This window comes from Astatotilapia calliptera, chromosome 16 (genome assembly GCF_964374335.1).
Source record: "Astatotilapia calliptera chromosome 16, fAstCal68.1, whole genome shotgun sequence".
NCBI lineage: Eukaryota > Metazoa > Chordata > Actinopteri > Cichliformes > Cichlidae > Astatotilapia > Astatotilapia calliptera.
The window spans coordinates 10163809-10181288 of NC_137437.1; the positions used below are offsets into that span (position 1 = coordinate 10163809).

Here is a 17480-nt window from a genome sequence, read left to right on the forward strand (position 1 = left end):
AAAACGAGCTGTCTCGTTGGATTATGGAGGTCCTATCTAGTGATGGGATTTCCGTCTCTTTTTAGAGAACCGGCTCTTTCAGCTCGGCTCACTAAAAAGAGTCGGCTCCGAACTGGCTCTTCAGGCTGTTTTGTTGCTTTAATTAATTTATTATTAACAATAATATAAAATTATGCACAAAAGGACACAAGTTTTGAAAATGTCAAAGATAAATTTTACTAAAGAGCAGGGGAAGAGTTGGCTGCCTTTAGAGACCTCTTTGCCCAGAAAAACACAAGCACACATATATATTCAAATAATTTTTTTTTAAAAAGTTCATTTACCTGTTACTACCACACACCAAATCCGGTCGTTGGTACTTGCTGGCTTGTGTAGCCACTAAATAACAAAAGCTCAACACTGCACGTAGCATCCTGGAGCACTTCTGTTGTCTTTTGTACGTGCTATGGAGTTTTTACGTGCTTCAGGGTTTGTACGTGTTTTGAAGTTTGTATGTGCTTTGTCTCTAGGGGCCACTGTAAATATACTTTTATTTATTCACTCCACATAAAATGTAATAAATAAATCATATAATACAAAAACCAACTATTCACATTTCAACTTTTAACTATTTAAATTTTCAGCTTTTTCCTTTTAAACAAATTTAAAGTGAAACAACACAAAACACTGCAAACCACAACACAATTAAATATAAATTAAAATATAAAAACAAAAAGAACATGCATATTCTCTGTCATATGGGCCTGCATGAATAAACTTTCTGAATCCTTTATCATCTGCAACTGAAAATAGTTGTGGATGATTACTATACCTTTCTAATGTGACGTTGTTGTCCCTGGCTCTCTTTCTCTGTCTCTCCCTCAGCTCTGTTCCTGTGCTACTGCGAGTCCCAACGCAAAGCACAAGGCTCGCATGCGGAGTGAAGCGGAAAATAGTGCGAGAGAGAGGGTGAGAGAAAGGGGAAAAAACCATGGCCTGCGATAAGGAGCCGGCGCGCGTCGTTCACTCAAAGACCCGGCTCTAAGAGCTGTTTCGTTCGCGACCGATACATCACTACTCCTATCTGAGTACAGTGCAGATTATGTAACCTGAATAGTGTTCTATCTATAAAACCAGAATAAATTCCCATTTTTTAGAGAAATTATTCAATAGCTTGATTTTTTTATGGGATCTGTCAGTGTTTTGTCTCTTTGTGAATAACTCTAGGAGCAAACACGCAGTTTCCCACTGTGTGAATGAAAATCAATCACTCACAGTAAGGCTGAGATGTACCGAGTTAATCATTGATCTAAAGATGCCCCACACTGATCATACTCTCATTTCATTTCTTCTAAATGCAAAGAGAGGAAACGCAGTTTGATTATAGAAACTTGGTCATTCATCAAAGATGAGGCTATAGATCATCACAGTAGGGTGAGTAAGTATACTTATACTTACTCACCCTACTGTGATGATCTGCCCGGTGATAAAATATGAAAAGCCCTGACTCGTGATTATAAATATCCCTGCATTACACTTCTGCCTGGCAAGTGACACAGAAGTTGTTTACAAACATACTTTTAAGAAGGAGACGTCAGGGGACCGTAACTTTAACCGGGGGAAGCTTTATTGGTAATGGCGAGCGCGTAAGAGATCGCGCACACACATACGCTTCCCCTCCCTTCCCTGCGTCTCCGCCCCCACTCCTCAGGGCTCGTTAAAAAGCGCCAGTCCTGGACCTGGAGGTTAGATAAAGACCTGAAGCACCCTACGACGAAGTGGGACTTTACGCTGAGGGCCACATTTATTTATTTAGAAGTTTTCACGACGTTTCTGGATCATTTCTAAGCGAACTAGTGGAATCATGAAGTCCCCAAAGCTGAAGCCTCAAGGTAATGTCGTTTGTTTTAAATATATATGTATATAAATATTATCTTATATATGAGTACGATAACTGAATTGCAGTTGTGTTTATATAAGAATAGAATAATGTGCTACGTGAATGATTTTCAGACCTGAATCATAACATCAACAGTTTGCGTAACATTTTATTTCAATTTTGTGAATTATTCCCCCCCTTTGCAGCCAAGTTCGTCAATGAGGAGGATCTGAACGATGTGCTGTGCGAGTTCGACGCGGTGATCGAAGACTTCACATCGCCGGTGGAGAGGCGACACTTCAGGTACGACGAACACCTGAAGACCATGAAGAGGAGGAGCAGCGCCAGCGTCAGCGACAGCGGCATCAGCGACACAGAAAGTAAGTGGGCAAGGATTGTGATTTACTCTCGGCTCACCTGCTCCTCAGTATTACCATGGTTATCTAACCAGTGGAAAGGTTCAGTGGCGCGACTTTGTTGTCATCCTTAACATGGAGCAATTAAATTGGACCCCAGACAGTCAGGCAAGAGTTACAGAGTGTCACAAAATAATGACACGTTGTACTTCTCTGCAGACTGAAGACACAGGGTTTGTTATCTCTACAGTACCACTCCTCCTATAGCGCACTGTATGCCTTGGGTGTGTAGTGTCTTATCAGGTACACTGTAAAGTAGGCTTTATGTAAAAAACATGCAAACTCTCTAAGTAAGGAAACCTTTTAAAAAAAGCCAGGTTCACAAGCTTGTTTATTTTGAGTGTACTTGGCTTGAGGAGGATATGTCACATCAATGTAATATAGTACACATAAACATAAGAGAGTGTTATTTAATTTTAATTTAGTATTGCTGATTAATGTCACAGTGGCCCAGTTACATAAACGCTAGCAAACATTTGACCATCAACTAAACAAGAAAACTGAGCAGGAATCATTATTCTCAACAGGAGGAAATGCTAGAGACCACATTCCACATCCACAAGAAGTGCAAACACGACATAACTGGAATCGGGATCACCACACTGCTAAACTTACTGAAAGTTAAACATTAACATTCTCACAGGTGTATGAGGTACAGATAAGCATACAGACTATTTTGAATTGATTAGGGTATTGTTTGCATTTACAGTGTCGCATCCAGAGGGCACCCGAGTCGAGCGTCAAACTGTTGCATACGCCTTCATGTATGCTCGCACGCAGGGAGAGTAGCAGTGAGAGAAAATCCCTTTCTCATGCTTCAGAGATGTTGGCGTCACGTTGAGCTGCATATTTTGGCACACCTGCCCCTATTTTGTGGCTGCGTCTCTAAGGGTTTACTGTCATATGTTACCATATCACTCTACCATACAGTGTCTTAAAAGTCTAGCTTCCCCCAGCTGTAGAGCCGACTTCAGGCGGGCAAGTGGGATATGCTGACACACAGAGAAAAATATGCTTCATGTCCCCATGCGCAAATATACTTTTCCAAACACATGCCAGTGGGTTGGGCCGTCTAAGGGAGGAAAGAGGGTGTACAGGTTTGATGGCCAAACAGTCGAATGTATGATATATACTAGAAAGAGAATCAGATGTTTAAAACCAGATAATTGCACAATAACAGGGGCCATTATCACTAATGATCTCGCAGGGAGCAACATCAGTGATACAAACACAGGGAAGGTGTTTGAACACATGTCTATGGCACTAATGAGCTTGCTGATTTGATCAGTGGATCGGATTCCTGCTTGAACCCTGTCCTCTCCATGGTAGTGAAGTAATGACGAACGAGCTGTCTCCCACAGGGGTCATCTATTGTCTCAAAGTCTGATGGATGTATTGACTGTTGAAGGCGTAGATAGATGACAAAAAAGTCTTGGAGCTGCACCCTGGAGTGTCAGTGTGAGTGAGAGAGGCGGGAGAGGCATTGGTCAGAGAGGCGGGAACAAGTGGGTGCTTGACATCTCAGACATGGTGCAAGATACACATCGGCATCTTTAAGTGTAGCCTAATCTTAGTTTGAGCACACACACTTCACAGCTACACATTCATTATTATCAGTGTGGTTTGCACTTCTACAAAGAATGATTTAAAAAGTCTCTCATGCTGTCGGATAAACATTTATCCCTATCCAAGCTACACCCCGACAGGTCACTTGTCTGCCACAAGCAAAGATTCTCACTCACATTCACACAATTTAGAATCACTAGTTAATCTAACCCCACTAACTGCAAGTCTTTGGGCTGTGCGAGGAAGCCGGAGCAGCCACACAGATGGTGGATTCAAACCCAGAACCTTCCTTGCTGTGAAGCAAGAGTGGTGGTTTGAAGTACTGTGCGGCAAAATAAAGGTGACTATTAGGTCATTTATGTAAGACTCTGTGTAGAGATTTGGGTGGTGCATAAAAAACACAAACAGTATCCCAAATAAGAGCGTGCTCTGCTGTTTTGAACATGTCAAAGATAAATCTTACTAAAGAGCAGGAGAAGAGTTGGCTGCCTTTAGAGACCTCTTTGCCCAGAAAAACTTTTGATATTACTGTCACTAACAGCCTCAGTGGTGCTTTAATCCATGATTTATGGTCATCGAGACTTTTTCTTTTTTAGCTTTGAAAGTCATCCAGAAACTTTTGCTGCTAGAAAAACAAAGACTTCCGTAGAGATTCATTTTAACACTTTAGTTTTTGTGCTGTACCCGCACGTGTTTGTGAGGCATGCACGCGACAGCCCATAGAGAAAGGGTGTCATTAGAGGAGAATGCGATGATTACACACTGAAGCTTGTTCCACTGACACAGATGTAGAGAAAAGTGAGTACTCGCTTGATCTTATGTGCCTGCATTTTCTCTTCTGTCTCTTTCTGACAGGTGCCGAGTCTCTCAACAGAAACAGCTTCAGCTTCAGCGACGAGAGACTGAACTCGCCCACCATGCTCTCCCCCATCACCACCACCTCACCTCCCCTAATGTCACCAAAACGTGAGTAAAAGCCCTTGAAAACTCATGGACATAAACAAGCTATGTATTGTACTGTATATGTGGTAATGAGTGATTGAAGAAGCTTATATTTAAACTGCTTCAAAATCGTGATTCTTTCTGCGTGTCTCCATTGCAGCCAAACTGGGCGACACTAAAGAGCTGGAGGACTTCATCGCTGACCTGGACAAGACACTAGAGAGTAAGCACTAATGCAATCTGGCTGTCAGAGCCCCATGATAAATTAGCCTGCATGCTGGCGCCACCCGCTACTCGGGATTAACCGGAGCGTTTGTTCCCTGTGTCGGCTGTGTTAACAACTGCTCATAAAATGCCATGAGAGCCACCCCGCAGGTTTCTATGAAACAATGATGTGTCAGGATTATGAAGTGGCTGAGGCTTGCTATATGGACCTCCAGGCCTCCAGGGCCACACTGGAGAGAAAGGCTGCGTATCCCTTTTCACCTGTCACTCAGCTTTGAAGTGCAGATCATACACAGTGGAACGCTGCTTTATAAATTTCATCCTGGTCTATTCTTCCCCTATCTCTTTCCGTGTATACAGTGCATGGTACATATACCCTGTACGGAGGCATTTTCCTCTGGGCTTTTGTTCTTTATCCAAATTGATCCTCTTAGTGTAGAGCAGGGGTGTCAAACTTATTTTAGTTTGTGGGTCACATACAGCCCAGTTCAACCCTCCAAATCATTCCTATTACTTTCTTTTCTTTTCATGTAAAGTGTAACTCCAATGTGAAAATATCTACAGGTAATAAAACATCTATTTGTAATGATAATGATGAGATGTCTTTAGAAAAACAAGTCAGTTTGAACAATATGTGGTGGTAGTGAAGCAAAGAAACCCCCACCTTACTCTCGTGTAGCCTTGAGTGATGTCAGGATAAACTGCAAACCCAGCAGTGACCTAAATAACAGCTGTCATCACACCATTCATTCTTATCAACTAGCAGCGCAGTTCTTCCAAATGTAAAAAGCAGTGAAAATTCCAAAATTTATGCCCTCCTTGTTGCAGTCTTTGCACTCTGCAAAGCCATTCAGTGGGCTGAATCTGGAACCTCTGCTGTATATTTGGCAACCCAGAGGTAGGGAATGTTCCGTGGTGTATGCAAATTTGTCATCTCTAGCCTACTGGGCTTTAATAATAATATTTGACCTGAGTTGACTTGGAATGCACAAATCTGTAACCTGAGAAGGCAATTTGGTAGCTTACACTATGTTAGGCTAATAGACGGCTGGTTTGTGCTGTGCCTCCTCTTTGCTCAGGCCTTGTCAGAGTTGGAACTTGCATCAGAGAATAAGGAATGTGTGCCGGGTAAACCCTGTCGGAAATTTCAACTTTAAATGTCAGTATTGGAAAGAGACAGGGGTGGGAGTGAGGAACTTTTCTTATTTCCATGTCTGTTCCTTGGGCTCCCTACTCTGTTTTAGCCACTGCACATCCGTCTTTCGCAGACATCCCGTCTGTCTGTAAAGTTGGACATTCAATTAGCCGTTCAGGCAGTCAGCCAGCTCCTCTGTTAGCAACGGAGTGTGGTGTGTTTATTGGGGCCACCAGTGTTTACGATGAGCAGCCTGTAAAGTTGAGCGTCCACCATTCTGAGAATAGAACCAGGAGCCAGGGAGTCCTGCTCTAACCGTGTCCGTCTCTGTCTGGTCTAGGCATGTGACACAGAGGCCCACAGTCAGCTTGGAGCCTGGCCATGAGGGAAGGAGGGAGTGTAAGTCTGGAGGACCCCCCTTGAACAGTTAACATGCACCTGCCCACCCCTCACAGAAAACCACCCAACAGGATGCAGCTGGATGGCGGAGCAGCTGCCAAGTAGCTCGACCACAGCATCAGTTCCAGCCGCTCAGCGCTCCCAAAGTTAACCCAGCACTAACTTCAGACCACATGGCTGTAAAGACTGCAGTCAGGGTTAAGATTAGCTTTGTAGGACAAGAATACTGCGCAGCCATGAAGTAATGGACTCCCATTAAAGGTGCATTCGTTGTTTGAATTACAATTCATCCTGCCACAGACCAGATTACACTCCCTCGTGCAAAACTTGAGCTGGAAGAGTTATTTTAAAAATGGCTTTTTATAACAGAAAGATATTTGTATTTTATAGAGCTTCTTATTGTAAATATATCTCTCTTTTATTGTGAAATCTATTTTTGTATCATATGTAAATAATAACTGCTTCAAATTCTATTTACCTTTGTTTTGACAGGACAGTCAGATTAAGATTTGACAAGTTGACTGGAATAAAGTTGATCAAATGTGAACTAAAGCCGTAACCCACTCTGAAAAAAACTGGAAAATACTGTGTGTATTTATACAGCTACTACCTGCCTGCGATAACATAAAACGATTAAAAATTGTTCTTTTATTAGCACGTGTCTTGTCTTTTTTTTTTTTATTCTGAGCTTCAGTTCACATCTGAAATTAATCTGCTTTTGGATTTAAAAAATCCTGGAAACTCCCCTGCAGGGAGGTGTTTCCAGAGGTAGGCAACCACACTAGGTGTACCTGCTGTCTTGCAAACTCTACTGGTAAAGCAGTGTCGATCTGTCAATGGAAGACCACCAACACCACATGCACAAATGGCCCTGTGTGTTTCAGTGACCTGATCACTCACTGTTTATCTCTGAAATGAAAGCCATTGTAGGCAAAACAAACAAGATCTACACTGAGTGTCAAATGTTTCTTGGAACATCGACATAGTTCTCTTAATGTGATCCATCAAAGTGAATCACAAACATAGACTACATAAAGAAGGGCAGGAAGAGCCTTCACTTCCTTCTAAGAATGTAATACCTACATGCAAAACTGCAGGCACAGTGAAAGATGTGTTACAAGTCTCTTGACTTCTGTGCGCATGAATCAACCACTCGGCAAAGCTGAGTGGTTGATAACTTCTTAAGCAACACTGTGTCTATTTCCAGAGGTGGAAGGAGATGGGAGGGCGTGACCCCTTTCTGGCTCAGTGGCAGCTGTGACTAAAGGAATCTGATGTCTGCTGACCAGTAGAGGTCAAAGGTCAATAACTACGAGTAGATATGCCTCCTTACTGATAGTGCCGCAGGTGTACACAGAAGCAAGTCTTTACACTTACTAGGCATCTCTGGGCAGTTAACTGGGCAGGTTTTTTGTTTAAAATTGGAGTCCCCAACTAAATGACTTCAGTGGTCAAACAGGCATAAAAAACACGTTCACAGATTATATGATTAGGTTACACATTATGGCGTTATTTATGGGTCCGTTCAGAGCGCCATAATCAACAGACCACCAGAGCACTGAACAAATGCTGTGCTAATTCATGGTATGAATAGAGAAAACCAAGACTAAAGCACTTCATGTTCTTTCTATAATATGGCTGCTACTACACAGTTATTGGCTCTTTAAGGGGACGGGGAGGATAACAGAATTCACCAAAAGATGTCTATTCAGGATTCCTCGAGTCCAGCCTTTCCCCCTCTCTGTCTTTGCCATTGAGATGATATTATTTTTTTCTATTCTGATCTCACATTTCCTATAATCTAACTAGTCTTTATTGCTAGCGGGTTTTTGATACAAGGTTTCTGTTATAAATTGTTACCTCCTGAGCCAAGGAAATCCTGCTTGCATTACTGCAACATCAAGATCCTTTCTGTGACTTGAGAACAGGATTACACAACAATATGAGGCTTAACTTTACCTCTAATGACCCATCTGGAACATGTTGCACAGCTACAAAGTCTAAATTAAAAAGACTTTTCAAAGTAAAGTCATTAAAAGATTTCATTTATTTTTCTAATACAAAGTGAAGTAAAGAGAAAAATTCTCAGAAAGTCAGCATTTAGTGTAAGACAACAGAGTTCTTCTGAACTCTGGGTTATCAGTCTTGGTTATCAAATCCACTTATCAGTCTGACTAGGACTATCTTTCACTCATGGTATGTTATCATGATAAGAATCTAAACATCTTAAGTAGCTAAAAGTTCAGCACAGAAGTCCACGCGCACACACGCAGGCTGTAGCTAAATGTAAAGAGATACGCCTATGCCCCCACTCCCACCTTCAAATAAGTGTGCGGATGTGACCAGACTACTGTCAGTCCATGCCAGTCTGTATTAATGTGATGGCAGGAAGCTGGCACTGCGACACCCGTCCATGTTGTTTTTTCAGTACAGTTGGCACTGGGAAGTTGCCACAGGGAAGCTGTGGGTACAGTGCCACTGCCACTGGATGGTGTTTGGAAGACAGCTGGCACTGATCTGGCAGTCCTTGTTGACATAACACATAAAACAACCTCCCCCCCTTGGCAGCAGCGAGCATCTTTTTGGCCACATGGGTCAATCCTGTAGAAATGTTGGCCTTGGCAGTGTGGACAGCAGTCATGTTCACAGGCCTGGAAGTGTGGGAAAGTCAGGGAGTCAGGAGCAAGGAGGACACAGCTGTGGAAAAGGGGCTAGAACAAGATAAGGCAACGTAGCAAGGTGAAAGGATTAAGAGGCTTCCAAAACAGAAAATTAAGATGAATAAAGAGGTGCATAGACAATGGGAGCAAGATGGGCAGCATCATATCAAACAAACTAAATCCTTCCATATGACATCTATACATTCACACGGATTCCCATGGGAGGCCCCTCGAGCCTGCTCAAGTGGTTGGTCTATGAATAGGCTGGGCAGAGACCCACAGATGTGCATCCACATCACAAAGAGACAGAAATACACGAATCCAAATATCAGATTCAGCTTTCTACCGAGTCTTCACATTACTGGTGTCCAGATGTCACTGCTAACACTGCAAGAAGAGGGAAACATTAACTGATATGTTCAGATGTCTCTGTCTTTAATCTACCCATCCTGTTTGCACTGTTGCCTCATAAAAGAAAGGTTTGAGTCAGCTTTTTCTGAGTGTTGGTCACAGATTCTTTTTTGTATTCTGCTTTCCATCCAAACTAAGGAAAGTCAAGTGAATGAGATTTAATTTCCCCCATGTCTGGATAAGTCCTAGCCTATAATACAAGAAGTAATACAATCTCCCTTGGTTAGAATTTTTTTCAGTGATGTGAAGTGGTTAAAAGATCCTCCCAAAAATTACTGTAAATGTCCCAGTTTACTTTTTTTTTTAGATATGACATGTTCGAGATATTAAAGGGATATCAGTCATTAAGGGATGTTCCCCAAATTTGGTGATGTTTTGAAAACAATGTGATGAACTTCATATGACAGAGGCATGCACTAAAGACCTCCCCTCCAATGACAAGCTTTCAAAATCATGAGCAAGTTCAGACTTCCTCAAATGAAGATGAACAACTAGGTTTAGCTGTCATTTGGGTAATTATGATTGCGTCTCTCTGACCTTATCATGTCCCCTAAATTGCACATTCATTATGATCATCACCACTATTACACTGACTCATCTATGACCTGAATGACAGTGTCCTTTGACTGCAGTCAACAGTGAGAAAGATTTTTCACAGATGGAGAACATTCAAGATAGTTTTTATTTTTCTCATGACTGGATGTCCCAGCTGGATGTCTGAAGAGAGAAAACGCAAAAAACTCAAAAGCTAAAAAACGCCCAAGAACAAACCCCTACATAGCTTCTGTCAATGTCTTAGGGCGGATGAGATGAAAGCGGAGATGTTTGGCCAAAAAGCACAAAGTCGCTATCGGTGAAAAACAAGCCAACATATCAGGATAAATAGCAACTGTTGATCACCATATTGGAGTAGGAAAATTTTGGCTTTGCAGTCAATGAGTTGACCAAAAGCTCCTCTGTTTATCAAAGTGTTCTAATGTTGAATCTCTCAAGCTTGGCCAAAATTGGGTCATGTAATACGACAAAGGTCCCAATCACAGCTAACAAGAAGAATGAAGGTGTTGCAATTGGCCACTCAAATTCGCAGACCCCAGCCTAATTGAAATGCTGTAGTACAGGGGTGTCGAACTCCAGGCCTCGAGGGCCGGTGTCCCGCAGGTTTTAGATATCACCCTGTTTCAACACACCTGAATCAAATTATTAGTTCGTTAACAGGCTTCTGGAGCACTTCAAGACATGTTGAGGTGATAATCTAGCCATGTAAATCAGCTATGTTGGATCAAGGACACATCTAAAACATGCAGGACACCGGCCCTCGAGGCCTGGAGTTCGACACCTGTGCTGTAGTAGGACCTTAAGAGACTACAAAACTATAATGAACTGAACCAGTGTCATTGTGATGAACTGAGCAGTGAAAGAAAGTCAGGCACAGGTTAAAATCCAAAAATGTTTTTTTTTTTGTTGAACCCAAAAACATAGTTGGTTAAATCATACAAAAAAAAAAAATCAAAATCTTGGGCCCATAAGAGAGGTCAAAATAACAGAACTCTACTCATAGATCAATCAAATAATACTGATAACTCAAACAAACTGACCTCTCTAAACGAGCCAAAGGGGAAACTTAAATAGTGGCTGATCAGCCCACAAAAACACAAAAAGGGGTAGAACACACAAAACCTAACTGAAACTAACATAACAAATCCCAATTCCCCCCCCCCTCCATGATCAAGAGTTATGGTATGAGCCAATTTGCTGTCCTCCATATATGCTGGCTCCGCCCCTTTTCCACCTCTTGGCTCGTCAATCAAGGGACTGGAGTAGCTGCAACTCAGTTAACTCAGAAAACAAAGAGATTAAATCATACATAACAGTGTAAACTAAAATGTGCGCACTTATTTTAGAATGCAGTGTTATGTGGATACCTGAATTAATTCTAAACCAAAACCAGTTATTATCCTGTAAATTAAACCCTATTTAAAGAAAGAAAAATGTTAGTGTAGTGTCATGTATAAGCCAATACACTAATATTTGGTGGATATTACCACTGTGGAGCTGTAACTGCAGCCATCACAGTTATATAGAAAAGTGTCCCAAAATTTCTCCACAATGATGTGAGTGACTGATAAAGTCACACAGAAAACGGTTACTGCTAAAGCTGGTTCTACGAGCTACTGAACTTGGCTTTAGTTTTTCACAGGGCTGTATGACTAAAATGACTTTGAATGGCCTATCCATGAAGATGGAGTCTTATCACCACCGTGGGAATTATGGGTCACTCTCTGGTATGAAGGCAGATATTTCACACATACAGAACAGAGGCACTGCCTGCTTGGAAATCGGAACAATATGTGGGTGTGTTGGTGCTGACAGATGAGTAAATTTACTGCTGTCAAAAGCTAAGCAGCAGACGGTTTTCTAGAGACTCACATATTAAGGAAGAATGAGACGTTTTGGCTTGTTTAGTTACTAAGAAACAATGTTGAGTGGAAAAAGAGTTAACATTTCAAATCTGACTAAACCCATAACACAAAGTATTATGACAACAGACTACAGTCAGTTATGTAATCGTTGTGGGCCTTCTACTTTTTTCTAATCTGGGTTTGAATGTTCTCTCATTGAGCTCTGTGAGAAGCTGAATCATGTTTCTTTTTTTTAGATGAATCCGTGTCCACTGGACAAATTTTGGGTGGCTGCAATTTAAGTGGTGCAAAGAATTGGCCATTTGCCTTCAGACTAGAGTTTTCTCTCTCACTCACTCGCTCACACACACACACACACACACACACACACACACACACACACACACACACACACACACACACACACACACACACACACAAACCCCAGTCGTTTTCATAGAAATATGTTTGTTAACTTATTAATTTTACATGCCAGGGCAGTTACAGCTTTCTATTCCACTGCAGTTCTTCAAGTGGCCACTTGAGACTGTGCACAAAAAACAGGTTAAAATTCCCAAATTTAGAGCAGAAATAAACATGTTTACAGAAAACAAGTTTTCTCTGTATAGCTATCTCAGTTTGTGTGTTTTCCCTGTTCTTCAACTTCGTCCCACAGTTCAAAGGTTAATTTGCTATCCTAAGTTAACCATAAATGTTAATGGTTGCCTGCGTCTCTCTGCATGCATCCTGCATCCTTGGGCGAGATACTAACCCCAAGTTGCGCCCTGATGCATCAACTGAAGTATTAATGTGTGTGAATGGTAAATAGGAAGTACTTGTGTGAATGGGTGAATGAGACAAGTTGTGCAAAGCACTTTGAGTGCTTTTAGATATGAACCAGTCCATTTACCATCTGTCATAGTTCTGCTTTTCAGGCAGACTGAATTAACCGTAATGTGGAAAACATAAATAAATTAAACATAAATAAAATAAAAAGCTGAACATTGGCTTCTCAGTGCTTTGTCTGCTTATGAATAATTTAATTTAAAATCTTACGTGACTTTAATATAAGCAAAAATGTGCTTATATTTTATTCAGTAACTGAAGTCTTAGCACATACAAAGCATTATAAATTTGCTCATCACTGCAGGTTGCATATGTGGCTGTAGCAAAGCACAACTAGCAAGTTATAAAGCTTTGGCACACTCTGATATCACTGGGATTCGAGCCCACCAAATCCCCAGCCAAATTTTAGGCACAGCTGCCTTCCTTGGCTGCTCTTAACTGAGTCTGTACTTCCTCTGAGCCTCAGACAAACTGGAAAGATTTAATGCAAGGAATGCAAATGACTGGTGTGTTTTAAAGTAATACTGAAGAGAACCAGTTTTGTAGTAGTTTTGCTTCACCTTCATTTTGATGGACTGTATCAAACTAATATTTTGTCCTATTGAAACAAAAACTTTTTCTAGTCTACAAAGAATCCAACTATCCAATTTGGTAATAAATACCAGATATGGCTCATGAATCACGCCGGATGCCTACGTGGCTGGTGGACCACAGTTCGCAGACAGACTCTGAGTCAGGGTGTATGACCATTACCATGAAGTGTGACCCTGTATTTCCATCTGATGAGTCACTGGAGTGTTGCACATATGCTGGATGGGCTATCCCAAAGAGCCAGTATGACGGCTGCATTCTGCATTCATCAGTTTACTTTGCAAACATTAATCAGAGGTTTGTTATTAAAGTGTTAGATATTTCCTTTCTCCCATGTGAAACACAGAAAAAGTCATTAATAAGCAAACACCAGAAAACACAATACATAGACAAAAACAGACAGATTCCAGATGGCCCTCTGTGACCATACAGCTCTTCCTATGTTGTCAGTTTATGCTGTCTGGTTCCCATCTGTTCCACTCTCTATTTCCTCCCATTTATCCATCTGTCTGTGTCCTAGATCCATAATGCATTTAACAAAACCCTTTCGTTCCCACTTCCTCTCATTTGCCACACCCCTTTTGTCATGCCCACTTTTGATAAGTAGATTTGGAGGGATCTCTGACAATGAAGAAGAAGAAGCAGATATGGGCAAGAAAATGGAAAGACCTTCAGAATGAGCAAAAGTAATTTGAAAGCAAGCGAGCAAAAACAAATGTGACATGCATGTCAATGTTTGCTGGAGTATGCAGCTTCGTTTCAGATGTCCCCATTTACCTGCACTTTGTTAGTTCTGTGTTCTTTTCTGTGTTGGAGGCAGAGTCATGCAGACAAATGCTTTTCTGCTGAAATGAACTGACTTCAATTCGGTTCATTTCACTTTCAATTCAATTTCATCATACTCATTATAATTTTCATCATATAGTGACAAATCACAACAACACTCACCTCACAGTGCTGTATAGTGTATGGTAAGAAAAGTCCATAAAACCGGGCTCAAGCAGAGGCAGCCATCTGCTGGGTGTGATAGGAAGGAGACAGGGCACAACACACACTGTGGAAGACTCACCAATTAATAATTGGAATAAAAGAAAAACAAAAAAAATATCCTTTAAAGTCAGGACTCTTAAAAGTAGTTCACGTGTAGCCACTGTTAGCAACTGATAACATTTTGTTACCACATGTCATACCAAGCAGCACAACAAGATACCAAGGACATGTTTCCACTCACTGTAGTTGACTACACCTTCCTCACTTTGACAAATACACAAGACTTTAAGAAACATTAGCAGCTATGTCAATAGCAGCTAAACTATAAACTAGCAGAAGAACAAATGTGTTTTCTGCAGGAGGAGTTATTGAAAGGGAGTGGCTGCAGGGGTAAAAGAGGATGCCTTTGTTGCTGCCCCATACTGTATCATATCATATTATGAATGTACTTCACTTATTACGCACATGACAAGTAAAACAACAAAGCAAAGAACATTACCCAAATGCCCGTCTGAACAGATGGGCTGTAAGCTGTTTTTTACATGATGCAAAGAGAGAGCAGCAAACACTTTCACAGATTTGGAGCTAAGGTCTGGAATGGACAATCCCTCTTACTTTTTAGACGGGTAGAAGGCTTCCAGGAGTGGAACTAAGGATCAGGCTTGGAGAGCAGGAGTGGAGTAAGTGATAAATGGGTGCCTCACCTTGTAAGGCCATAAAAGTAAGAACCAAGATTTTAAAATGATACCTAAACTTGAAGCATGTGCAGACACTTTTTAACATTTGGGTGATATGAGATAATTTATAAGGGTGAGTTAAAAGCCTTGAAGCAGCATTTTGGACAGACTGGAAGCGATTAATAGACACTTTAGACAGACAAGGAAATGGAGCATTGCAGTAATCCAAGCGGAAGGAGATGAAGGCATGAACAAGTTCACTTTTTGAGACAACAGTCCTGAGTTTAGCACTATATTTTTAATGGAAAAAGCAAGAGTGGGTCATAGACTCTATGTGAGCATCGACAGTCAAAAACTGATCAAAAATGAACCCAAGACCGAGTAAAATTTAGTATGAAGAGAACAAACAGACATTAGAGAGAAAATGCTCTGTTTAATGTTTGATCTGTATCATCTATACTCTGATGTTATCTAGTTGATTCTCAAATGAAAGCACATTTTTACTGTAATACGTTTTGTGAAGGCACACCAGGATCATTCACAAACATCTGCTGAAATAATGATAGCAAAGAAGTGTTTGTGAAAAGGCATCATATCAGAATTTTCTAATTGGTTTACATCCTGTTCATTAATTGGGAATCAGCATGTGCTGTGACTCGAAGACTAAATGCATACTTCAGATTAACACACTATAATTAGTTACAGCAACGGAACTGACAAAAACTACCCGTAATGCAATAATCTAGTGTCAAGCAGGGAAAAATGCTTAAATACAGGCTCTTTTATATGCCATATTTAAACTGTGCAAATGTGATGCACTGAAACATGTTTCTTTGAGCAGAGCTCTAATTTCCTTACACTAAATATTCATCAGCAAACACTGTGAATAATCATATTAATCTGATGCAAGTAAACGCTATTACATAGACAAAGGCCGCTGTTAATAATTAAGCATCAAAGAGATGCTAACTCCTCTAATCTCTCCTGCTTTCACTTCTCCTCCCATCTTTCTGTTCTGTCTGTGTATCCTCCACCTGCTCCTTTTCACAGCTCCTGCAAACATGTGTCTGTCTATTGTCTTCTTGTCACGCTTGCCTTTACCCACACTTATTCTCCTTTGGGATTTCTTAGAAGAGTTGACTCTGCTTCTGTTCCTCCATCTCAGACCTCGTTACTCCCGTCAGTATCTCTGTCTCTGTTCCTTTATACAACCTGCCCCTTAGCCAGGTTAGAAATGTGGGTTAGTGTTTAGCTTTGGGCCTTCACCAGGACTCCTTCAGTAAGGGTTAGTTTACGTGAAACTGCACTTTCCTGATCACTAATATAAAACTGACCTCACAGCCCATTGTTCGTCAGTGGTGCTGGTTTCAGTCATTATGCAGATGCACTGTTTAAAAGGTTGGGGAAACCTGCAGTCAGCTCAGACTGAAGGAGTCACTTGGATGAGTGACAACACATTTCTCCCACTGAAAACGTTACGCCCAGGTGAGCAGAATCAACTTTTTGAGATGATCCTTTCTTGGATTAAGCAGGAAACAAGCTACTGGAAATACTCCTTGTAATTCAAGTGAGCCGCTTGAACATCCCTCCCCAAAATACTACATAATAACTATTGATTTACATCAGAAAGGGGAGCAATTTCCCCCAAAGTACTCATATCAGCACTTTGCACTTACCTAAAGCTCCTTCTTCACCTACTACCTCAGGACTTTTTTATTTTCCTAGACTGTTGCTGAACAAGTGACTTTCATCCTCAGGAGAGCTCAAGGGGAATCACCTCACACAATCATTGCTCTACACAAGGAGAATGCTGTCTTGTCTTTCACAAAAGGCAGATGCCTTCAAAGCCCTTTGCTTTCAACCTTAACCTGTTGTGTTTGTTTTATGCTTTCTTTCTTTGCTCTGTGATTCATTTTCTCCTCATTCTTGATGAAGCATTGTTTCCATTTTCTCAGGCAGTAAGGCGGAGTTAAACAGGATTTTAAAATGTGCATGAACTTGTGTTTAAATCTAGCTTTCTCTCTGTGTGTAGGTGCACATCCCAGTGCTTGTTATCATTCATAAATCAAATGAGAGAGGTGGTAGCCAGGATATGTCTCCAATCCCCTAGACTTCCTTTCTCAAATTCACTTTTTATTAAATAGATCTTGGCTGGAAGGATACTAAATGACTGTCAAATCAAAACATTTAATTACTGATAAGATAAGATAAGATAAGATAACCTTTATTAGTCCCACACGTGGGAAATTTGTTTTGTCACAGCAGGAAGTGGACAGTGCAAAAATTATGAGGCAAAAATTAGAATACAATAAGAATAAATACAGTACACAACTGTACAGAATAGAATAAAATAAAATACTATATA

At 41.0% G+C, this 17480-nt stretch overlaps 1 protein-coding gene across 1 annotated transcript; it reads left to right on the plus strand.

Moving 5' to 3' along the window:
- Positions 1-1703: 1703 nt before the first annotated feature.
- Positions 1704-7195, plus strand: rgcc (regulator of cell cycle). Its single transcript, XM_026145655.2, has 5 exons — positions 1704-1871; positions 2065-2238; positions 4696-4806; positions 4943-5005; positions 6483-7195. The coding sequence occupies exons 1-5, from the start codon at positions 1844-1846 to the stop codon at positions 6488-6490; spliced, it is 384 nt and encodes a 127-aa protein (XP_026001440.2). The 5' UTR covers positions 1704-1843; the 3' UTR covers positions 6491-7195.
- Positions 7196-17480: the final 10285 nt, after the last annotated feature.